The sequence below is a fragment of the Barbatula barbatula genome (genome assembly GCF_947034865.1).
Source record: "Barbatula barbatula genome assembly, chromosome: 14".
Lineage (NCBI taxonomy): Eukaryota > Metazoa > Chordata > Actinopteri > Cypriniformes > Nemacheilidae > Barbatula > Barbatula barbatula.
This window is the reverse complement of record NC_136777.1, coordinates 13,032,146-13,058,134: the sequence shown is the minus strand read 5'-3', so window position 1 is coordinate 13,058,134 and position 25,989 is coordinate 13,032,146. Positions and strand designations below refer to the sequence as shown.

Here is a 25,989-nt window from a genome sequence, read left to right as displayed (position 1 = left end):
ATTGTGGATTGGGTGTCCGAGTTGATGGTCTCAATAGAAGTGTGCACTAGTATAATATGCCTACTTTAAAGTAAAACGTATTTTAAATAAAGAACACTCAGGTTTTAAAAAAAACATTGTGTGAATACATATAACTTATTAATCGTGTAAAATTGTCATCCTTCATTCATGAGAAATTGAAAATTGAGTCTATTCAGGCCGGTAGGTGTCAGTATAAAACCAACACAAGTCAAGTTGGCCAACAAAACCTATTTCAGCTTCAATATGATTTCCATTATAGTTCTTTTTTTTAAAGAAAAAAGACGCACATTGTAAGGCTTCATGCAGTTGTTATTGATATCACCACAAATATTAAAAACATATAGCACAACACAGTAAAACTTGCTAACGTTTCTGTACAAAGAGTAAAAAGAGATGCTTTTGAAGGACGAAAAAGAAAACAATTAGCTGTACAGTCAAATACTTGTATGAGCATCTAAAAGATAAGTATTTAGTTTTAAGAATATTTGTCCAAGCGTAATTTATTATAAAAGTTCACTAAACCACCATTCTTTTAAAAAAATTATGTAACTACAAATGGCTACAGAAAGCTACCTAAATTGTAGGCCTACGGCAATTTCATCTGAAAAGAAAAATCTTAAGTAAACACAGCAAATTTATTACCAGTGGGTTCAAGGATCAGATAAATGACCACAGACCATGAAAATTCAATAAAGAAAAATATTTACATATCTTATCAGAACCACAGAAACGTTTGAATACTTGAATATTTTCACACACACCCTGGCTGATCTGCTACAATGACAGTCACTTATTTGTTCGCTGCTCTCCCTCCTGAATTTCACCAGATTCTAGTAACCATGCGGAACTCAATGCCACTCGGTGGAGTCGGTGGCATAATCAGAGCTCACAGAGAGCCAGGAGAAGTTAAGGGTTCTCCATCGCACCTCTTTAGCCCTTGTAAAAGATAAACATGTCTATGAGTGTATCCCAGATGGAGTCTGGGGCTGGGCAGCACTGGTTACAGGATGGCACAGAAGAACTTCTTCTCTCTGAAGGGATTCTCAGATGCAGGCACTGGGGAGAGCAGAGGATCTTCTTTAGCGTGGGCTTCACAGTATGATGTCAGATCGGCTGCCGCTTTGGAGACCTAATGAGGAACACATCATATACACAGTGCTGATTTATACACTGAAGATAATCTGAGATTAGTTCTGTTTACTCTGATTGATGATGTGGTGTCCTCACCTTTATTCGGTCTATATTGGCCTCCATCTTGAGCTGCTCCACCAGTTTGCGAGCCTGGGCAATGCTAGCTGTGTTGTTGGTGGCCATGAGGCTGCCGATTCAAGCCTGTTGCACTGAAACACATGAGAGTACCGTTTAGACAACTTTAGCAAGAAGGCTTATTTGAAAAGATTAGGAGACTGAAATTCAAGGAATTACCTTATATAAAAAAATATAAGCACTTTATAACAATATAATGAAATTAATTATTGAATATACTGCTTTACATATTTCAGTGTATTCATATTTTTTTGATATGAAAAGGTCTGAGCGACGTCATTGCTAATACTGTGACGCAAACCTGCGCGTTTCTTTCATTTATGTGTGGCTTTGCCATATGGGTATTGATAGCAAACTGTGACACACCTGTCCTGACTGTGAGCTCAAAGGTCTTCCGTGTATTTGAGTTTTTCATCCCAGCAGGCACTCCTGCAGTGAGGTTACACATAAAAGACTGCTGCTGAAAGCGTCAGCAGGGGGCGCTAGGCTTCCAGCTGTCACAGTGACCTCGTATCAAGACGACCGATTCTTATTTAGGAGCTTAACTTTGGGATGCTGAAGAAGACCCCATCTCCTCAAACAAGAACCAAAAGTAGTTTGTATGTTTTACATTTACAAGTAATCAAGACACACCCTTCCTTGAGTGATTTATATTATAAAAGTGGTTTATATTATAAATCAACTCTCTCCAAACTGGGCATCCCAGGAACTGCACTCAACTGGTTTGACTCTTATCCCACAGCCGGATCCTTTAAGGTATCCTGGAGAGGCGCGACATCCAGATCTCACCAGCTGTCAAGAGTTCCTCGGGGATCAGTTCCTGCTCCTCTCTTCTATCCTTAATACAGTATACAACCTCCCTGGGTCCAATAATAAAAGCACATGGGTTCTCATACCATTTTTATGCAAATGATACGCAGCTTTATTTCTCTTTTTTAGCCAGATGACCCCACCATCTCTGCCTGCCTTCTGGACATCTTGGATTCTTGGATGAAAGAGCATCACCTACAACTCAACCTTTCCGAGACAGAACTCCTGGTTACACCGGCCCACCCATCAATTGAAGACCACCTTACCATTCAGTTCGGATCCTCAACTATAACACCCACCAAGTCTGCAAGAAGCCTGGGGGTGATGTTTCACGACCAGCTGAAATTCACCCCCCACAACATCAGGAAAATCAGGCCGTTCCTGTCGGATCATGACTCTCAGCTGCTAGTCCAAGCTCTGGTCATATCAAGACTGGACTACTGCAATTCTTTACTGTCAGGCCTTCCAAACAATGCAGTCAAGCCTCTACCCGAACTGCAGCATCCTTCACAACTTTCAAAAAACAGTTCAAAACATACCTATTCCACATTTATTTGACTAACCAATAACTGTCTGTCTAAAAAAACATCTTGGGCCGGTTTCCCGAACAAGGATTAGTTTAAACCAGGACTAGGCCTTAGTTAAATTAGGATATTTAAATTATGTTTAAAAACATACTTTACAAAAAACATCACTGGTGTGCATCTTGAGACAAAACAATCGCACTGATATATTTGAAGATATGCCAGTGTAAATTATTTTCGTTAAAGTCTAACATTTCAGTAAGTCTGGGACAAGCCTTAAGCCCTGTTCGGGAAACTGCCGACTGTTGTTCATTCTCTCCTTTCCCTACTCCAGCTTTAATCCTCCTAGTAGCATGGCCTTATAAACTAACGGCAATGTTTAACGTGTTGACAAAATGTTTATATGCTCTCCGACGTGTACACTAAATCACTTTGGATAAAAGCGTCTGCCAAATGAATAAATGTAAATGTAATATAGTGATTTTATGTATTAATGGTGGAAATGAGAGAACGCTTTAGCATGGTCTGATGGAAAGAAGTTCATCATGGCCTCCTAACTTCCCACATAAACCAATAAAGCCTGAAGATATAGTCTGTATCTTGACTAAATGTTTATGGATAATGTCCAGAGTCTTATCTCATTATCCACAATTATATTTGCTGACATTATTACATTAGGATTCTATATTGAATGTGTATTTTTGTATGCCATTGAAGACGGCATTACCAGACAAACAAGAGGATAGAATTAACCAAGTTTTGTTAAGAACAAAGGATGTTTTTTGGTTAAGTTTTTTTATTTCTAAATAACAAACTCTCAACAATTGACAGTTTTTAACAATCCAATACAGTACTTATTTCAGTTCAGTTTCAATAATGTACTTAGAATGGAGAATAACTTGCAATAAACTATGTATTTTAATGTATTTTATTTATATATAAGATAGAAATCTTTGTTTAAATATCCTATTGTTTTTTTATTTATTATTTATTTGTGATAATTTCTATAAACATGTGAATCCAAAATCCAGAATAATCTGACCATTTCCATAGGAAGACTAAAGAACAGTATAGAACAGCAGCTTCCTCATCCTTAGTTTCTGTTAACCCATTTACAGACTGTTTCATTAAACCTACAGTGACCATCCCAGGCATCTTTGCAATGGACCGTGGTTGCTAGGCAACTGAGATACAGAGTGTTTTGACAGCAATGAAATGTTCCACTCTTAAAATTAAGGACGCAGCTCACCAAAGGCAACTTTAAACTGGGCATGTCTAAAGTTTTTATAGCCAGAAAAGGAACATCAACACAAATGTTGGGTAAAGTCTATCTTGTAAAATCATAGATTGCACTCCCTATTTGTTTTTAAGTGAATCTACCATATAGGGGTTTAAAGAAAGAAGGATTAACGTAGGACGCCAATGGTGTTAGGAGAAATAAAAACTGCTAGTATAACTTTAAGGGTGTGTAGCAGACTGACATACGGAGCTCGTGGAACGTGATGTACTCAGGGTTCAGAGATATACCAGGCACCACATATCCAGTTTACCCTTTACTTTAGCCCCCTCCATCGCTGTATTAGATATTATACTGTATTGTCAGAATAAATAATAATAATAATAATAAATAAGTGAAAGACCAACTCCTTGGCCTTCTTAATATTATCTTAAGACATCACATTAATATTTATGAGCAAGACTAATTATAATTGCACCCCCCCTTCAGATACTTCCTATATGCTGCTGAAAGGTTGTGCATATTTGAAGGGCCCAGGGGTGCTTTCGTTTCATCTGTAGCCCCAGAGAGAGAGACATATGTGTGCCATTTGCCCAACTCTGCCGCATTTCAACAGGGGCAGGAAAGGCAGCGGGGAAACAACAGTGCAATGGCAGGGGGCATTTGAAGAGTCTGTTTTAATGTAGCACAACAAGAATAATCAAGATGTAAAATAGATTTCTACAGTGAAGAGCTTTGCACCAGTGGAAAAGTGTCTAAATGGATGCCCTTGGCTTTATTACAACAACTTAGTCCTATGAAATGTCAAAGATGGTGTGAACATTGATAAACTCTAAAATGGATAGGGTCTATAATAATAGATCAAAAGCACACACTCCCAGCCGAAAACCTTTTACTCGGACACGCTATCAGTGCAGGTGTCTGATATGCTGAGCTCTGAGCTTGTTGACTATTGGCACTGCTGATGAGCAAGGTGTGTGCATGCGTGTGTGTACATATATCTGCTATACCTCTGTTGATTTTAAGGTGGCTTTAAAATTAATCTCTGAAATGTTTCATAATGTGTCCTCAGCTATTTTTGACTCTTTATGTCTGTTTTGTTGGTCTATTCTAAATTGAGTTCAGCTCCTCTATTCTGTCTTCAGCCTGTGTTGAGAAAAGAAGCCATGCAGTTAGAGTTCATATGCTCTACATCCCAGTTGCAGCTCTCCGGGCCTTTTGAAACATTATGTGTGTATGTGTGGGTGTGTGTTGGTTAAAGGGTTTAGAATGTCACACCTTTCCTACACTGTTTGCAGTTAGAAGAATTGTTCTAGACCTGAATCTGGTCGTATGTTCCTATACAAAAGTTCAACCTGCACTATCCAAACGTCTTTTTAAAAATACAGAAAATTGTAAAAAAAATACACTGTGTACTTCCTACACCTGTGATACAAGTAAACCACACATAGTTCAAATGTGCTTGAACTTACTGAACAGATTTAGCAAGTGGCAGTTGCAGATGTTTTTAGTATACAAAGAATTCAGTATAATGGCTGAAAGTCATTTCCAGGGGGTATATTTGTGCAATTGAATACCCCCTCAGGTTAGATTCAACTTAGATTAAAGTTGTTTTTGTACAAATGAGGAAAACAATAAACCTTTAAAGGTCCAGCGAATTAAATTCAGTGGCATCTAGTTGTGAGGCGGCTCACTCTTCCCCTCCCTTTCGAAGAACTACGGTGGCTGACAAAGAACTAAGATGTCGTCATGTTTTCACTTCTTTGCTGAAGGAGATAATGTATTTACAAAACGCCTTCTGTAGAGAAGTTTGTCCATTTAGGTCTACTGTAGAAACAACATGCAGAATTCCATGTAAGGGGACCATAGACTGAACAAAATATGGACATAGTGTACGTGACGTCACCCGTAGGATTCTAATGAGCTGTTTTGAAGCTGAATGTGGGAGGAGCCGGCCGTCGCCATCTAAGCAACGTGTCACTCCCGGATAATCGAAAATGGGCAAAGAGGCGGGATGTGGTTGGAGCTGAGGCGCCTGGTTGCTGAAACCACTTGTCACTCAAGTGGCCAAGCACCTAATTTGCTTTTTAGTTATAAAGTTGTGTATTTTACCATGGGGCTTGATGAGATTCTGCTTTGTTTTGGAACCAGTCTCAAGGGGCCAGTCGATGAATTGCAGTTTAAGTAACTTATGTGTTGGCTTCACGAGAGATCGTAAGGTTGCCGCTTGAAGGGGTCCTGTGGTGCATGTAGCTAGAAATGGCTCATTCTAAGGCAATAAGAACGCTTCATTAAGTAAGATCTCTGAAGTCATAGTTATGTATATAATATTGCATTTCTGCCAACAGATCCTCCAAAAATATAACACATAACACTTTTAAAGTATGAAATTAGCAATTGAAATGAGCATTAGCACAAATTGTCGACAATAGTATCTGTTAACAAATAAATATTTGTAGACCCTCTTGTGTACTTATATTTTGTAGACATATTTCTGGTTCTTGGCTAAAAAGCTTTGTACATGTGTTGTGTATTATTTTGCTCAAGCCTCCTTAAATTCTTCTCAGTCTCAAAGTATGTGACCTGCATAGGCCTACAAGGTTTTTAACACATCTTTCAAAATATGTTTGAATAAAAAGCAAAGACAAAAAAATGTTGTATGTTACATACATATTCTTGTTTTAAATGTATAAGATAAACAATTTATAGAGTATAGACAACCTATATGTTTTATCCGTCGTCTTGTCCTCTCTGTCAATGTGATGAATGGACCAATTACTCTGTTAGCACTGCTCTGCAGAAGCAGGGAATTCCAATATTGTGAATCACCTCCACAAAGAATGTTTCAGCAACATTTTATCTCTTCACCATATCCTCTGTCTCCGTGTACACCAGAACATATAAACAACATTAGGGTCCAGTACATGTTGGAACTGAATGAGTCATCCTATAAGGCTGTATAGGTCAAATTCAACTTTGCTTCTTTAGTGACTACTCAGATGTAGTTTCAGTGGTTCAGGGTGCAGGAATGAGGAACAAAACACTAGACTTTTAATATAAAACACAACTCACAGGATAGAGTCAAAAGCTCACAGCCAGCGTAAACGCATGAGAATTCATACATCCATTCCTCATTATGTCTTTTGACATCTGTGTTTCCTTCACAAAATATTTTAAACTTCCATCATAAAAACGAGAGACAGGACATTAGAAAAGGTAAAACTACAATTGTTACCATTACACAAACTATATAATAAAGGGACTTATCAGACTTAACAGACACTTGCAGGTTTAATCATGTATCTACTGAGTTCCAGATGGTAGAAAGAGAGAGAGAGTGTACGACCGCAACAGATTTACGATGCTTTTCTAGTTTTACTACAGGGGTCTCCTAGTCCATGACCCCCACACTAGATCTGCAGTCAGATGATTTTTTTCCAGGGTACTCATTGAGGTCTCCAAAAGGAAGTTATGTTACATACCGTATAGCTAACTTTAAAATTCAGATTGTCATCTAACTATAATTAAAGTGATAGTTCACCTGAAAAAAAAATGTCTGTCATCATTTACTCACCCTCTTGTCCATTTAAACCCGTATGACTTTCTTTCTTCCGAAGAACACAAAATATATTTTGAAGAATGTGGTCAACCGGCACCCATTCACTTGCATTGGTTTTGTGTCCATATAATAGAAGTAAATATATTTTGAAGAATGTTGTCAACCGGCACCCGTTCACTTGCATTGGTTTTGTGTCCATATAATAGAAGTAAATTACCAAATGGGTATTGTTCGGTTACCAACTTTCTTTAAAAACTCAAAAAACTGACCATTTAAATGCTTTTTAACTTTGGCGATGTCCCAACATTTTTGTGAATAAAGCCACACATACACTCAAAAAACATGACATAGTCATGATAAGAACAGCTGTAGTCTGTTATAAGTAGGAGAAAAGATGCCCGGTGTGAGTCTACAAACAGAGCATGAAGTCATTTTTTCTCTCTCTCTCTCTCTCTCTCTCTCTCTCTCTCTCTCTGTCTGAGTCTGGCTAATCCTCAGGAAGGAGTGGAAAAATAATACATGGAAGAAATTTAGTTTTGCTTTAACAAAGACCTTTGTCTGTCACAGCTGTTCATACTTACGCACGCACACACACAGCAGACCACCATATCCACCCACTCTAAACAGTAGTGTATGATGTGTGCTGCTGGGGTTCTTCTTATATTGTTCACATCTATTCAAGGGCCTGACCACCCCCACCCCTCTACTCTTTCTCTCAAAATACTGTAGCCTACAATTGATGGTTTGTTTTTATTCCATTAAAATGAACAACACATAAACACACACAGATATTATAGTTCCCATGTATGTCTCCATGGATATATGTGACTACCATTATTGTATATGTAGCTGCTGTCACTCTTTGAGATATGCTTGTGATGAGCTCAGTATTACATAATTTGCAAAAATAACATGTTTGTCTGGTTTTTCTGAATTTTTTTCCAGAAACTCTTCAGATACCATCTGATTCTACTTTTGCAGCTCATATTGTTCGAATGAAACCTTCTCCGGTCATCAGAATACTCCAGGGACTCCTGGGGGATTCCTATGAAATACACAACCCCCTCTCGGCCGTCTCTCCATCACTCTCTTTCTTTCTCTCTCTCCAGCATCTTCTCTTTCCCCTCCCCCACGCTTTCCTCCATTTCATCCCTCCATCTCCGCCAGCATTACCCCAAACAGATCCTCACTACTCCTCGGGCACAGATGTACGTCCACCTGACCACAAAAGCCCTTTTTCTACAAAGTGTATGAAAGAAAACATCTAATTTCCCAGAGAGAGCAGATCCGCTAGTAATTCCCAAGCAAATGCATTCCACCCTTGAGCCATAGAGTGTTTATTTAGATTGACAGACGTGCAACGATGCTGGGCAAGCCTTGCGTCCATGCAAGACTAGTCGGATAGAACAAACACACCCACAGATCTACTGTACACATTGTGAAACCACTGCAATTTTTCATTACAATAATCTAGAGCAGCCGTACATTAAGAAAGAAACATTTCTGTTTTATTTAAAAGTAAAAACATTATGTGGACAGCTACAACTGGTTTGCCTCCCCTGCTGAAATGTCTCTTTACATCTCACATATACATACATACACATACAAGTCTAGTGTTTCTGTATATAAAGAATAAAGGAAAGATTTTCTTCTTACCTTTTTCTATATGTATAATCTTCAATGCCACAAGAGCAGTATGTAATAGTAGCACACATACACTCCTTGTTCTGACACTCTGGCACCCACACACATAAACACACACGCTCGCTGCCTGCTACACCACCCCAGCTGACAGCTTTCCTCTGGCTCCGCCCATCAACTAGTGGAATCGCTCAGGAAGCCAGCAGAAACCCACTTCCCTTCCCCTCCAAACACATGCAAAGAAATTGTTTAAAAGAAGAAAACAGGCTAATTTACCTGCTGCCAATGCTGTCAGGTCATTTCTGTTCAATCTCATTCTCCCAGGCGCCCGTTTTTGGCTGTGATGTATCTACGGTGCAAGAACCTCTGTGCGTGCACTGTGTAATTTCTGCTTTCCACCCTGTTTACTTCTCTGCGTGCGTGTGCAGCTTGCTTAGCTCAGCACAGAGGTTCTTGTACGGCAGACGAGCAACAAATAAATATCCACAACTGCCCCTCCCCCAAAGCGTGTGTGTTATATCAGAGTTATTTCATGTGTTTCAGACCTATTGTATACACACACTCACACACACAGCTTGATCTGGGTTCCTGTAATGAAAAGCTTAGTCTTCAGACTCGCATTATTAGAGCCACAGAAGATTAAAAAAGGAATTCCACTTGGCAACCCTATAACATGCCCACATACAAACACACAGTGGATAGGGTGATGTAGGATTACAGATGTGTGTGTTGTGGGCGTCTATAGATTGATCTGAGACCAATGTGCTGAGCTTCTCCAATTGAGATTCTTATACTCTGAAAAATATGCCGGGTTATTTTCAACCAGGTGTTGGGTTCAAACAGGAAAGCTGCTGGGTTTAGTTAAACCAGAAAATGTCTAGATTTGAAAGCAATTTTGTGTGTGTATGTAAGGATAACTCAGATTTCACTCGCTGATGCCCGCTCTTTGAGAATTACACACTCTTAGAATGTCTGCTTTCGGGTTCATCTACTGTACTCTCCACAACATCATTACAGTGGTAAGCTAATAGAAAGCATTCAAACAAACCTGTTTCTTCTTAGGACGCCTGCTACATCGCCTCTGATGGACAACAGATTTTCAAATCGATGTATCTCGGCCGAATATAGTCCTTTCCTAACAAACCATACATCAATGGAAAGCTTATTTATTCAGATGATTTATTTATTTTAGATAATGTATAAATCTCCATTTAAATGACTGGTTTTGTGGTCCAGGGTCACATATGGAGTCCCTAATGTCTTACGGGGGTCCTGGATCCATCGCGCCAATTCAAGCACTGCGCTGCACATCACACATGCATGTACTGAACAAACATCACAAGACACTGTTGGTGCAAAAGTGAAGGTCACCATTGAGCATTCTGGGACTGGTCCCTTGATGCCTGTATGCTTCTTATTTAGCAAGACAAGTAAGGTCATTATGTGTAAAAAATAAAGAAATGTCACAAGGCTAACCCTTGTGATCTCTCACTAAAACAAAATTACATTAATACCCATTAAGTTTGTGATGTGTGCAAGTGAATAGGTACATGTGTGTGAGTGCATGAGTGATCATGCACAATTTCAATTCAAATTTGAGGCCATCTGCTGTCTCCAGTGTTGGTCTGTTCCACTGACCCGTGGGATTACCGTGAGGTTATCAGTGAAGGCACTATCACCCTGATTTCTACTTAAGCTCCCTGCAGAAAGCTGTTGATAAATCACTCATACAATGTTTTGTTTGTGTGCTTAACAAAAGCTGTTCTAACAAGATTACGTGTTCAAACTTTCCCATTGGTCAAAAGGAACCAAAACATCAATTATGCAAAAAACATGCCACACTTGGTTCTGAATGCAGTCCTTAGCTGTTATATAATCCTACCAATCATCTGAATTAGCCCTAAAAAATCTTTCACCGCATGTGACATTTGACTTTGAATGTCATATGGATTTAAACAACAGAAGAATTAAATCATGGCATAATTTCCTTTTTGGTAAATTATAAAAAGTTACTGAGTGTGGCTGTAACACGTCAGAGGAGACCTGGGAGAGGAGGGAAGAGGGGAGTGTGACGAAGAGGCTGATGAAATGGATTTCCCCTCTAGTTGCTATGGCAACAGTGGTAGTGGAAGGATGATTTTCAGTACAGTTGGGTAGTTGCAAGGAATAAAGGAGTAGAGCGATAAAGACAAGGTGCACAGCACAGTAGGAGATTTATTTTTTAAAACATTCACCTTGATTGCTCCCCTCCTGCCAGTGTAGGACTGACTGCTGTTGACAACTATAGAATTGAGGGTGAAAGATGCTGAGCAATAATAGCAACCCACAAACACTGCTGACGTAACTAAAAGCAGTACAGTATGTGACGTCTTGAAGGCTCATAAATGCCTCCCTCTAAATATGTTTAAAAATAACTATACATTACAGATGTGTTGTTAATATAGCATGGAATGGAAGAATAAGATAACAAATGACCATTGGACACGTTTTCAATTAATATTGTGTTTTGTTATGCATTTCTGTTAGCAACGTATATTTCAAACTTGTCTCTTTTAGTACTGAGCCTGTGTTTGTGCACCTTGATAAATAAACCTGGTTTATTCTTGCGATGACAGCAGATCTCTTTACATTTTCCCACTTATTACACGGCTACTTACCTCTTAGGTTAGTTATTGAACATTAAATATTGATATGAAATATTTTATTAGCTCATTTATACCAAATGCAGACTTTCTGTGAAGATACCTTGTTAAATTGCAGTTTAACATGACGTTCAAATGCCAGGAACAGGCAATTTGATTTAACCCATTGGAAATATAATGTGATGTATGTTATTAAAGGACATATTTATAATATATTTTTGTGAATTATTAAACTCTGCCTGTCAAAATTATTTGCAGCATCTGGTTTACCATGGGTTATTAGTTTTGAGCCGTTGTGTTATCTGGGAATATCAGACCTTGGAATTTCACAATTGGCCAATCAGCATCAAGTACTACAAAGCGCCATGTAATAAATATGCTTTAAGGAATAGTACATCCACAAAATAAACATGTTGTCATCATTTACTTACCCCCAAGCCATTTAAAATCAGTATTATCTTCTGGTCCCAAAGTAAATGAGTACATAGATTATTATAAAGACAATTGGTCAATCAGTGCGACAAAAAACATACAAATTATGAAATTGTGTAGAGGGTAGCTGTGCAAATTATATCACATGGTCTCTGCGGTTTCTCAAGGGTCAGTCCTTCTCAAGGTAAATCAGGCCCTGTCTAACTACAAATAATTCAGAATTAAGCTCAATATAGTCTTTAAGAACCCCCAAAAAGTGCATGTGACACCTCTCTTCATTTCTCTCCATTGGTTACCGCGCGTGAAGCAGCACCTTGTGGTACCCACCCTCACAAAAGAGTACAAGATCGTCCTCCAGTCCATAATTTGGAAAATGTTAACATAAAGAAAGAGAGTCCGAATACAATGGCAACTTCTTGTGGCTAAAAACCGTACAATCATTTTAAATACAATACATATGCACCGAGGACATCTACTGGCCGACACGCGTAAATGCAATGGAAATATCAGCTGCAAAAAACGGAGCCCAACACTTGAGTTATTACATCAAATTCAACATGATGACATTTTATTGGTACCTTTTCCCTCTATATGTCTTAACTTATGTATTGTGCTACCATACTCCCATATTAGTCTAAATATACAGCTTGTACTTAAACTGTGTAAATTCATGTTTAAAGTTGTGCTGTTAATTCAGCAGGTGGGTTTAATCGTAACGTCAATTAACAGATGCACATTGACATTCTGTGTATAAATATACTGGTGTATAAATATAGTGGTAATCAAACTGAGTTGATCGAATTTATGCATCATTAGGATTGATAGCGTCTTATTTACTTGTGCACACATAAACATATACATATTTACGTAAGATGTAGATCGATGATCCACAGCGCCACAAATGATAAAGAATTAACGCTAGGTCTCGTTATTCTTTTCATAGATATACTTTTATAAATTGTGCTGCATTAGCATACATTAACTGAACATGTTTGGTGACGCCAACACAGGGGCGGGGCTAAACTCCCGCTCAGTTGCCGGGAACGCAAGAACCACGTGTCTGCAAGCCGGCTGCAGCGCCCGCAGTTGATTCACGTTTTTCTGTACTAGTTGTAAGATGGCGGCGCGCTGGGGAACAGGCGAGGAGATGTTAAAAGCCTGTAATACTGAAATATTTTCATCCATAAATCTTGATGAGGTAAGAGATATATCTGCTGATTCTATTCTAGCGTTGCGGCAAAATGGAAATGATGACATTTATTACCTCGTCGAATATTTAGGGTTAATATGAAGATGTGCAGGAGTTTGTGACACGTGGATGGAAATGTGAGATAACGTTAGCTAAAGCAGTTCTCGTTGCTACATTAAATGGTAATTTATCAAATAAACCGACCCTATCACTTTGCAAGTACTGTATTTCTTAGATAACGTAACTTGTACAAAAGTCGCATGTCAGGTTTTCAGTTCCCAAGACTGTCTCGTGTTAGCTGATGTTGTTATACTTGTCCAAGAACAACTGTTGATTTAATGTGATTTACCTTTTCTTTGTATATCTTGCATTTATTCTTGCACTTATGGGCTTCAGTATTATGTTTGCAGACATTGTTTAAATGTGACTGATTTTATGTGTCATATTGGCGAAGGAAGGCCGCTTAAACATTTCTATTTTTGACCATGTTTAATAACCGTGTTTAATAACAAACATCCAGTGTGCTTCGTCTTTTCAGTAAGCTTCATCTTAAGACTTTTGCCGATATTGTTCATATTTTTGTCTCCATTATTTTCCCATTCGTGACTCACACCCACGTGGTGCACTTCAGAAATGCTAACGTTACCTGCGATTTAGTTGTTTTCTATGGTCGTGTGGGTTTTAATTCTACTCCAGTTATATTTGCGTCACAAATTAATTTCGCTGTGATAAAGTTAAAGTGGCATTTTACGATCACCGATTCAACTGATGTAAACTTTAAACGAATCTCAATGTGTTGCTATAAAAGGAAAACACGTCAATATTGCTATCTTTACAGTGTTTCTTTGAATTTCGCGTTTAGCGTGATCGTTACTCGTTTTGGGTTTTAGAAATCCAGAAGTTTTACATTTGTTGCGTGTTGCTTTGACCAAAGATATTTGACTCGCTGTCCAACACGTGGTGCAGGTATGCGTTGGTCAGTACCGTTTGTCAGAAGTAACAATATTTTGTGTAAAATATTTTCATTGACACCCTTATCACACTATGACATCACTGCCGACAGATTTAATATTAGATATTTTTATGACAATGTTTGTGCAAACTGTGTTGTGTTGGTGGTGACATGAGGCGTGTTTTGAACTCCGCCAGTGTGGGCTTTGCCCAGTCATGCACTGCGGCATGATGACGACGTGAAACACGTGGTAGACGCTACCATTAATCAGACCCTTTCGTGTTTATTTTTTATTATTTGACGCACTTTTGGTTGTCATAGTGAACCCTTTTAAAATATACAATTTATGTTAAAGAAATGTTTCTATTTTGATATTTTAGTTTGCCTTGACCTTATGTTTTGAAAGTGAATCGACTTAAATGATCATTCCAGTTTCAATTATCAATGTTATTTCACTTACATTATACACTATATCCTTTTTTCCCTAGCTTTATTAAACTTTGAGTAATATTAACACGCATTGTATTGTATTAGCTTTTGTAAACAAATCTCTGATATTTTATAGTTCATATTATTATAATAATTGTGCGCACCGTATTGTTTCAACTTTTATATTAATATTAAGCTCAGAGGTTTCTCTTTGTTCCACAAGTCAGTGGAAATATTTGCAATAATCAATGCGTGTGAGGGCTTTAGGGGTGTTTTCGTTTCAAGTATATTTTCATAAATTTGAAATATACAACTGATCTTTTTTTCTGCAGGCGGCGATGCTTCAGGGAAATTTCTCAGGCAGCTGTCTGGAGTATCAGAGCCTAAACAATGAAGGCACTCTGGAGGCTTTACATGGCTGCCTGGATCCATCGATTCTATCCATATTTGAGGACTGCCCCACTGCTGAAGTAACTGAAACCTCCCTATAATTATAGTCATATGATTTGCTTGAATGCGATTCACTTTCTTTGTTTTGGCCATTTCAAATTTGGATAACACGTTTCCTTGTGTTTTCAGGTAAAAAGTGATATTGATGAGGAAAGTGAAGCAACACTACTCACAGCACTTACTGAGATACTTGACAATGTTGACGATGAAAATTTGTCCCCTTTTGACACTCTACCGGATTCAGACCTGTTCTCTGGGCAGAAGGGTCAGGAACACTCAGCGGTGAGTCCAGTTGCTCTTTACCTGTCTGAACATGTCAGGAGTGCATTGTATTTTTTGGGGAATAATGCTTTTTACTTTCTTTACAACAGCCGAGGAAATCCTCGATTCACGCAAGACACTTTCCTGGAAAGGTATGTATATTCTAAATCGGTAAAATCCTGAAAAGGAAATGTCATTATAATTTTTTTCTGGCAGGCAGATTTGTCTTATCCGTTTGTAATGAATAACTTTGAACTAGTCATGACAAAGATGTTTACTTTTTTGTTTCACAGAGTCTTCCACGAATGCAGAGAGCTTCCCAGCAAAATAGTGAAGGAGAAGAGGAAGATGGAGATGCAACTTTTTCAACTCCCCTAGCCAATATCGATTTACCGTCACTGGATGGATTTGATTGGTGCCTTCCTGTGTCATTAGAGCAGGATGGAGATGGCACGTCTTTAACACTTGGAGATTTAGTAAAACACATGCACCCATACTGCATGACATTATGTATGGAAGATGAAGGAGGACAAGAACATCTTCTACCTGAAGGTGGTATTGTGCTGGAAGTGGTTGATCAAGGAGAGCACGGAGAGCCCATCCTGGCTATCCCAGATCTCAGCCTCCGTCTATCCCCTCGCACAAACTTGGTGGAAACTGAGCAGAGAGTCCCAGAGAAGAGCATAGATGAGCCAGAAATGAAGCTTGATGATGTTCCTGAAAAGGCAACTCCTCATTTGGAGAAGGAGAAAGTGATTGTGAAGTTGCCTAAAAACAAATCATGCCACTCAAAAAAGCTGAAAAAACAGGCAAGTATTGAATCCTCTTCAGGTGAACAGAGGGTTTTGAGAAGCTCGTCCACTAGAGTTAAAGAGATTCCTCAAAATAAGCAAAAAGAAAAGAAAAAGGTGACGTTTTCTACTCCATGTTCACCAGAGGAGCCTAAACCTGAATGTCCAACGGGGTTGTTGATTCCTGAGCCACAGGTTGAAATAAAACCCATCGTGACCCCTCAAACTGATCTAGCATTCATTGAATCCCAGCCAGAGGACAAACCTCTGGAGAAGTCTATGGAGACAGAACTGCCTTCCAAACAGGAACATTCAACTGAACAGCCCGCTGTTTGTCCGAACAGTGAATCTAAGCCCAAACCACTCAGTTTACAGCAGTACCGTCTCCTCCGCCAGCAGAAGAAACCAGACCCAGTGAACAAGACTGAAGATAACAGCACTAAATGGCCCACGTTGCCCGAAGCACCCAAGGAGCTTCCACCCATCCCTTGCCTGCCTGAGCCCAACCCCAGAGACCCACGCAGACTGTCTACTCCAGTTAAAATAGATCACGCTCCTGAAATCATGCCTGCCTGGCACCCGAGAGGCCCCGCTGCTCCCCCAACACCTGAAGCATTGCTTATCCCACCAGCATCAATGATGTCTTCCTCGAAGAAACCTGTCTCTTCTAAATTAGCTGCTCCAACCACCTGTACATCTGTTGAGTGTTCTTCCTCAGCCTCACCCCAGAAACTACCTACTGAAACTTTAACCCCGGAAGTCCAGCCATCATCTTTAAAATCACCCCAGAAACCACCTGCTCTCACCAGCGTTCCCCAGAACACTATTCAAACCGAGACCTCTCATCCGACAAGCCATGCGGCTCCAGAAAGGCCGCAACCATTGTCCACTACATCCAGAGACTCTTACAATACCCCCATTCTTAAAGAAGGTGTAAATAGGAATCCATGTTCTGCCCGTGCAGTCGAAGAAATGCCAGTGGTGCCGCCTGAAGTTTCAGAACCGGCAAGGCCTCAGAAAGCTGAAAGTGCTGCTGCTACTACACAAATTCAGAGCTTTAACCCTAGTGCTGCTGTAAAGAGAGAGACCGAGCAAGTTGTTTTGGCCCCTGTGACTGATCAAGCCAAAAACGCACTATCCAACTGTAAAAAGCTGATTGCACGATCACAGCCTCATGTCGCACCAATAGCTGCTCAGCCGTTTTTCTCTGCTCAAGTTCAGGCCAGAGTTGTTGAACTGGCAGAGCAGATGAGGATGGCGTCTTCTGAGACCCAAAAACCAAAGAACACGACTGTTGAGCTCATTCAATCGTTCACAAGTGAAATCGGTGAGTAGTAGAATATAATGCATTTTGTTTATTAGTAGAAATTTGCACATTTTTGGGGGATTTATATATTAATTTGTATTCCTTTTTTCTAGGTATTGAAGCTTCTGACCTTACAAGCCTCTTGGAGCAGTTTGAGGAGTCTCAGTGTAAGTGATATTATCTTTGTAGGCTGCATTGCAAAGCAAACTGTTTTGGGACACATTTGTCTACAATTGTATCTTCCTACTATGGTAGTCAATGCTGGCCCAGAACTGTTTGTTTACAAGCATTCTTCCAAATATTTTTCTTGGTGTGCAACCAAACAAAAACATTTATACAGATTTGGAATAACTCAAGGGTGGGAAAATTGGTTTTACTGTCCCTTTAAATGATAAAGTTTGTTTGAAATAACAAAACAAAGTCCAGTCACAGAGCCATATTGTTAAAAATGCTATGTGGACAAATATTTATTTAGGTCATTTCAGTCTGCTGGCTTCCATTAGTCTCACAGAAAAAGGTGTGATGGCCCTAAGGAGAGGGTTCGGCATGATGCTTTAAATAAGGGTGTGGTATAAATGGGAACAGCTATTAGGAGCTTTTGCTCATTCAGAGCCATTTTGAGAGTCTCATCAACTCCATAGGCGACAATGAAAGTTTTTTTTTTCTCAGCAATGACTGTTCATGGAGCCTCTCAATAGTTAACTCCTGGAAGTTACTAGTAACGCATGGAGCTGCAGCTAAACAGACAGATTAAGATTGAAGAAGTTTAATGATTAAAATGAAGGAAAGAAATTAAAAGATAAAACAAAACTTCCAGGAACTATCAGATGGCTCCATATGAACTTCCGTTGTTTAGACTCTCAATGGATCTGTGCTCATTGAACTGCTGGAATTCTGCTCTGTTAACAAAACCATTTTAAAGCCCGCTTGCTGTCTTTTGTCTGAGGAAATACAGGCCAGTATTGTGAGTGTGTGAGTGAATTTTGTATACTAAAAAAAGCAGATATCTTTTGTCTGCATTTGTTAAGCGAACAAGCTTCGTGCATTTCTGCGGAGTATCAGAAGAATGATGTATGTTTATTTACATTGCTGTTAGGCCCTGTCTCATCTCGTCCTCACATACTTGGTCATTGACAACCCTTACTTTTCTATTCCAGCCAAAGAAGAACCGAGTGTTCCGGAGGTCTGTGGTAGAGCAGCCGCTGTAGGAAACTCCAGGTGAGTATTACTGGGTTGAATGAGAGGTGACGGAGTTACCCTACAGCTCTTGTGCTGCTCTCGCACCAAACATAATGTGTGCGTGTGTGGTCAGAAACCACTTTTCACCAAGACCTACCGAAACAAATGAGCCACTCGGCATGGCTACAGATTGTGGAGGTGGATGTTAGAAAAATGGAGAGATGTGCAATACCAATGTGTGCTAGGGGTTGCACAAACTAGTCCAAGATAGCTGTACGCGGCATGGATGTCACATCCACATTCTGTCACATTCCTGGCAGTGTGTTATCTTGTCCTGTTTCGTCACGCATCATTCGCAATGTGCCCCGTTTTCGACCGTAACATTCACGATTTGGTTTGACGCTGCAAAAGTTTGCAGGTAAAGTTAGAGCCTCGCGTTACATAGATTTCATCGCGTTGTGCTTCTACAGAGTTCTTTTAATATTCTATGCTATTTTTGCATTTTTTCCCCATTTAATAAATATCAAAGAAACAGAATTTCTAAATGTTTCTCATATTGGCTGCTGTCACTGAGGTGCTGCGTTTGTAAGTCTGCTATGATAAAGTGTCAGTTGCATTAGGCTCAATATATTGACGTTCCAAAGTCAAATGCCGTCACTGACAAACTCAACACATTTTTCTGATGTTTCCTCTATTAGTGCACATGACCCTTTCAGTTGACCAGGGAAGTTTAGTCTGTACAGGGCTGGGTATCGATTCTGATGGTCCTATTCGATTCCGATTCACAAGCACTCGATTCGAGTCCATGATTATAAATTTTATACAAATCCGATAGATATTTAAAAGAGAATTCAGTAAATATTGAATTACAATGGTGACTTAAATTTTTTACTTTAAACACATGCAGTGTATCAAACTAAATTTCAGGTCATGTTAAATTCGACCACACCCGCATACGCCATATTGATGAAGCAATGAATGAAACGCTACCTGTTGTAACAACCACCTATTGTAAAAATAAGTGACATCTAGTGGATAGTAGTAGTAGTAACATTCACAATAAAGCACAGTCGTCTCGGATAAAGAGAACATGGCATTGATATTTATCATTCAGTTCACCTGTGTTATCGAAATGGTTATGTTATGAGAGACAGTTGCCAATCTCCCTTTGAATTTCTCCTTCTAGAGCTCTGCCCTTCTTAGTGGATAAGGCACTTGGGCACCATTGATATTCGTCCCAATTTTCAGTCGCAGAACCTCTAGTTCACAGATGATATTAAATATTTATTTTAGAGATTCGCATCATAATACATTGTCGTCATTAGCTGCGCGGATTACTTTTATATTGCTTGTATCTACTTTTTGAACTTATAACTCATCAATTAGGTCCTGCACTTCATCTCTCCTCATTACTCTTTTAACATCAGTCCCGCACTTTTTCTCAATCGTGTACGTTCCTCCAAACGTATTTCCTGCCGATGGACACTCATTATTTGTATTAGAAAAGATTTAGTGAGGTGGACCTCTCAGAAAACATAGTAAACATCTTAAATTATCTTTATTTGTCCAAGCATGTGTAGCATTGGGATTGCGAGACAAGGGGAATGTACTTATTTTTCCTGTAACTTTGCTCAAAATTAGGCCTTGCTCAATCCAACTCATTATGCCTGCACGGGTCACATTTACGTAGTGAAGCAAATATTGTTATACTTCTTTCCAGAACGCATAATTTAGTTGAAATAAATAAACGTATAAAACGCCACAAACCCCCCCCCCCCAGTTGTCCGGCTGTTACCTTTTCACCTCTTCCTAGTTTGTATATTTTGTGTTCAACAGAATGAAATTAATACATTTCAAAGAATGTGGGAAACTACCAGGTACTGGGGCACCATTGACAACCATAGTTTTTTCCTACTTTTGTAGTCAAAAGTATCCCAGAACTGTTTGATTACAAACATTCTTCAAAATGTCTTTGTTTTAGCAGAAAAATAAATTGTACACATTGAAATAACTTGAGGGTTCGTAAATGAAGACAGAATTTTCAATTTTGGGCTAACTATCCCTTTGTGGTGTGGGCTAAATTATTTTTGGAATTGTATTAGAGTATTAAACAGTATTTTAAAATCATTGTTTTTGTGAATTTCAGTTTTGAGCAGCAGGTGGAGACTAAGGCGCTGGAGAAAACTAGAAATCATGACCTGGCCAGCACAGCAGGTCATTTCTTGTTTCAAGATGTAATTTTAAGCTGCTGTCCACCAACATGGACATGGATTGTTATACTGTAACAGCAACAATGTATGTCAAAGGTTTTTTCTTTCCATAGGCCTCACACCACCAGCTACACCCCCACACCAGATGTGGAAGCCTATTGCGCCAGTAGCACTGCTTGGAAAAACTAGAAAGTCAGAATTACCTAAACCAACTCCTAAGGTTATTCAGATAGAGGCAAGACCCCTACCTTCAAATAAGACGCGTAGTAAACCTACGACCATTACTACCACTGTGCAGACTCAACCGTTCTCCCTTGACCACGACTACTGCATCCCTCCAAAAGAACACCACCACAGTGAAGTTGGTCATCGGTGGAATGTCAAGCAGCAGCCTAGCATTATCATCAAGACTGTTGACCTGTCCTTAGTCCAGCAGGGTGTCCAAAAAGCCACATCAACTCCAGCAGTCTCAGAAGAAACTAAGAAAAATCTCAGCAACATTCCACCTGTGGATATAAGGTGCAGTAAAGGGGATGCATTAAATAGCTCTGTCTTGGAGACACCAGATGCTTCTCCAAACAGACCTGAATCTGAAAGCCCTTTACTGGATGATGCAAAAGACAACCCGTCAAAACCTCTCAGCTATTCTGAGTCCTCCAAGCAATACCAGGACAGAGGCCGCTCAAGACGAAGATACCGATCTCGATCTTCTAGTAGCTCTAAATCCAGCTCTTCATCCTCCTCCAGATCACATTCTCCACCCAGGAAACGGTCAGTCCTAATGTTTTGCTGTGCTTATAATTGTATTGCTGTTGTTATACATATCTCACCTGTAATTTGTTACAGATACAGATCCCGGCAATCCAACAGCAGATCTAGTTCGTCATCTCGTTCCCGATCAAGCTCCAGGTCCTGTTCACCACCTCGCCGGCGCAGATTTTCATACTCAAGTTCACGGTCTGGATCCTGGAGCCATAGCCGCTCTCGATCCAGATCCCGCTCTTCTGATTCACATGGACATCGACATTGGAAAAGTCATGGAAGGTGAAAACATTTCTGCTGATGAAGGTTAAGTTATAGAATGATCTTTACTTACAGTTGTTGTTGTTTTTTTGGCAGCCCTAATCAAAGGTCTGGGTACCGTAATTCACAGATTAACAATGAAGAATTAAGGAGATGCAAGCAAAAAGCCATTGTGAGTACCTTAACCAAGAAAGAAATGTATCCTGAACTTTAACTAAGGCTAAACGTTTTCTCCTTTAATTTTCACCTTCGTAAATTGTAAATGAATTTCAAGCTAAATGTTTTGGGGGTTTTAGGAGGAGCGGAGAATAGTCTATGTTGGACGAATCCGTGGAAACATGACTCGTAAGGAGCTAAAGGAGCGCTTCTCATACTATGGTGAAATCGAGGAGTGCACTGTGCACTTTAGAGAAAATGGGTATGCCTCAACACAGTTTCTACAAGAAAATTAAATAAAGTTTAGTTGATTTTATTTTTGATCAACAACAGAACTCTTAAGGTATTTGTTATTTGTTTCAGTGACAACTATGGATTTATTACATACTACAACAAAAAAGATGCGTTTGATGCTATTGAGAATGGTGGCAGGCTGAGGGAGCCGAATGAGCTGCCGTTCGATCTGTGCTTTGGAGGCAGGAGGCAGTTTTGCAAGAGCAATTATGCAGACCTTGGTAAGTTTAATATTTTATCCTCTAGTTTTAAAAAACATGTCAACCCTAATTTTGCTCTACCAAAGCCTTCCAAATGCTAGAATTGCTTCCGATCTCTTTCAGATTCAACCCGGGATTATGAGCCAGTGTCTACAAAGGGTAAATTTGATGCACTAGACTTTGACACTTTACTCAGGCAAGCACAGAAGAATCTGAAAAGGTAACGAAAAGTCAAGCCACAGGAGAGACAACGTATTACCTCAGAGCAAAATGCTGCCCCGCATATCCCGTGTTGCCTCTCAATTACTGTTTTTTTGTTTGTTTTGTTTTTCCCTTTGTGTTTTTGCTGCAAGTTTACACCTTCTATTGAAGTGAAGATTTGTAAGAAAAATTAAAAGTGCAAAAAAAGATTATGAAATATAATATTTTTTTTTAAAGGATGAAATTTATTTAAATGTTTAATCTGTCTTGCCAAACCCATTTTAAAAACAAGTTGAGTGGAACCTTTGAGTGAGGGGAAAACAGTTTTACACTGTTGAAAAACGTAAACTCCAATAAAGCATAAAATATATCGTCTCCTTTTGCGTGTCTTTCTGTGTGCCATTTTACACTGAAGCAAGACCATTCAAATGTGTTATATTTCGTGAACACAAAATAGTCGAAATCGTGGTTTTGTAGTCAAGACCACCAAAACCGAGACCAAGATTTTGAGGGGCCGAGTCGAGACCAAGACCAACACTCCCAAAATTCATTCAAAAGATCAACAGAACACTGTGAGGGTGATTTATTGTGCAGAAATGTATGTGTAGGATGTTTATTGTTCCAGGTTTTATCACCCACATACTGTTGGAGTTTTTGTGCAGGTAAATTCCAACAACTGGTAAATACCAAAGATAAATTTAAGTCTGTGACCTTCAACAAAAAACATTCAGTTCCTAATTTGCTTCATTGCCTTTTTATAAAATCAACAGCAAAATAGCTGCGGGTTGCTCAGAAATGCACAAAAGTTCAGATTTGTTCGGGACTAGACAAAATAGAAACAGAAACTTGTTTAATTGTCTAAAACTTAGTTACTTACAGTTACTTATTAACTAAAGGTTTATTGTATAATAATACAAAATCAATATCACACCAGATGTTATAAAATAAAAAACATGTCATAAAAGTACCTTTTTTGCAATCAAATCTTGGATAATGTGGGCCTTTGTGTGTAAACTAGGGATGCATGATAAATTATTGGCCGATAAACTGTAGATACAATTTTATTTCAGGTAAACCACTTGAGCTGCTCGCAGTTAATGTTCATTAAAGTACTGTCTTTCTGTCATGATCGTTCACTAACTGCTATTATCAAAACATTGTTTATGTAGATATTTTTCAATGTGTAAGAAGAAAAGCATATTCTTTAAAGCCAATTGCTGTTTGAATGCTTTCTGTCTTTAGACTCGTGGCTATTTAGTACACTTATCTGGGTTGCTCTGGAAGAACATCTATAATTTGTTTATTAAATAAACATACCAGAAAAGTTCAAGAATGTTTAACAAGTCTAAAGAAGGCTTGGTACATGATTTTCAGGGGGGGGAAATTAGAACTAATGGTTACCTTGTTTTCTGCAGACAATGTTTTCAAATAAAAGCACTTTTTGCCTTTTGTTTCAGTCTCAGAAAATTCATATTATTCATATTAAGATAATGTTTATCGGCCAATTTATCAATTATCAGCTTCGTACACCCTGCTGGAGTGAGGACAGGTCAACAGTAAAAATGTACATATGTGTGCATCCCTAGTGTTTTCATTTTGTTGCCAAATTTATTTAAGACAATCCCCCATTCTTCTCTTACCAGCAGCAAGACTAACAAAAGTAACAGTAGAATCAAATAAGGAACAAGTGGTGAGTGCTTTTAAAGCAAGAAGTTTTACATCCAATCACATGAATGATGGTAACACATAAATCAGACAATGCAACAGCAATTTAGGGTAATTCCCAAAGTTGTGGTCTTGACAGGTCTTTAAATAAAATCCAGAGACCACGATGTCCGAGACCAAGACAAGTCCGAGAACAAAGACAGCCGAGGCCGAGAAAAGTGTTGAGACAGGTCTCGAGTACTACAACACTACTAAATAGTGTATTAATTTATTAGGGAGTTAAGTGGTTTCGGCATTACATTCTGCAATTGTGTAGATCAGGGGTCTTCAAGCGAGGGCTACCAAAATATCTAAAATCCTCTAGAGGGCTACTTGATAACATACTTTCAAACTTTAAACATGTGATGCCTTATTTTTACACTCACAGAACCAAACACTTTACACTTGAATATATTAAAGCTTATAACACTTGCTAATAATAAACTTTCATGATGATGTAGCACTTGGCTGATCGGTATAGTCACAGATTTGTCTTGAGCATTATTGGTGAGCCCTATGTTTAGCGGGCAACGTACAGAGTTCATGCGGGCTATAAGGTGCCCACGGGCACCACTGATGTTATATAGTATATAGTTTGTAATTTTGACACAATCAAAGGATCCATCATGCTTTGGGTCATGTTGAATGTTGGAATATCAGCATGTGGTTGAATTCTTGGCAGAAGATTATAGGCTAAACTGATAGAATAACACTGGCCGATTTGTTAACCCATTATAACACAGAATTTAATAGTTAAGCTAAAAACTAAATTCTGTCATAATTTACCCTCTTGAAATTTAAACCAATATGACTTAACACAACATACAAAATATATATATTGTTAAATAATGGTTAAAAGGGGGAAAGTTACCCCTTGTCTTGGGTTTGTGTCCATAAAATAGAAGTGAAAGATTAACGTTGGGCCTCTACCGCCTTGTTTTTTGCAGAAGAAAGGATTAAGTTTGAAATTATAAGAGGGTGAGTAAATGATGACAGAATTGTCATTAAAATGTATATATTCATGCCTGTATTTGGAAAGAAATTGTGTAATATAGCAGTTGTTAAAACAAAATATGTTTTAAAAATACCAATAAAAAAGCAAATGACTATGAATGTAAAATAAAACGATTGAATCACGACATCCTCTGAAACTAGCGCTAAAAACAACGGAACGAACCATCTGCGATACATAGAGGGGTGAAACGAAAGTATTAGCTACTTTGGTCTTAACCATTCACATTTAGGTCTCAACATGTCCCATTGTCCCTGAAATTGACAATTAAATTAAGCTTTATTTGTGCTACATTTCTATTTTCAACCGTCCTTCGATTAATACACAGCCTACCATAATTAAGCATGCATAACAGTTGCGTCTGCGCAGACCGTAGAAACAGTTTTGCATTGCACATCCTGTTACACAGAAGTGCCATAAACGCGTACGGTGGAAAATAATAAAGTGTTTTTTGCAGTAAGTCTGTCTGTTTAGTTATGAAGTCGTTTGTTTTGTTAGTG

The 25,989-nt window shown here is 38.9% G+C and overlaps 2 protein-coding genes across 4 annotated transcripts; one reads left to right on the top strand and one right to left on the bottom strand.

The window, feature by feature from the left end:
• Positions 1-313: 313 nt before the first annotated feature.
• gng2 (guanine nucleotide binding protein (G protein), gamma 2) lies at positions 314-9,650 on the bottom strand. Of its 2 annotated transcripts, none has more exons than XM_079473765.1 (3): positions 9,335-9,650; positions 1,249-1,361; positions 314-1,150 (listed from the first exon to the last, which is right to left on the bottom strand). In XM_079473765.1, the coding sequence occupies exons 2-3, from the start codon at positions 1,333-1,335 to the stop codon at positions 1,022-1,024; spliced, it is 216 nt and encodes a 71-aa protein (XP_079329891.1). In that variant the 5' UTR covers positions 1,336-1,361; positions 9,335-9,650; the 3' UTR covers positions 314-1,021. The 2 variants fall into 2 exon arrangements, with proteins under 2 accessions (XP_079329891.1, XP_079329890.1); XM_079473764.1 differs by lacking the exon at positions 9,335-9,650 and adding an exon at positions 9,074-9,208.
• Positions 9,651-13,112: 3,462 nt separating this feature from the next.
• On the top strand, positions 13,113-23,151 carry pprc1 (PPARG related coactivator 1). 2 transcript variants are annotated; one of them, XM_079473184.1, is made up of 14 exons: positions 13,113-13,330; positions 15,035-15,172; positions 15,282-15,434; positions 15,524-15,565; positions 15,707-17,531; positions 17,624-17,677; positions 18,668-18,728; positions 20,836-20,903; positions 21,013-21,670; positions 21,746-21,943; positions 22,019-22,094; positions 22,219-22,340; positions 22,442-22,593; positions 22,696-23,151. In XM_079473184.1, the coding sequence occupies exons 1-14, from the start codon at positions 13,250-13,252 to the stop codon at positions 22,794-22,796; spliced, it is 3,729 nt and encodes a 1,242-aa protein (XP_079329310.1). In that variant the 5' UTR covers positions 13,113-13,249; the 3' UTR covers positions 22,797-23,151. The 2 variants fall into 2 exon arrangements, with proteins under 2 accessions (XP_079329310.1, XP_079329311.1); XM_079473185.1 differs by having other exon boundaries at positions 13,136-13,330; positions 21,752-21,943.
• The last annotated feature ends 2,838 nt before the right edge of the window (positions 23,152-25,989 follow it).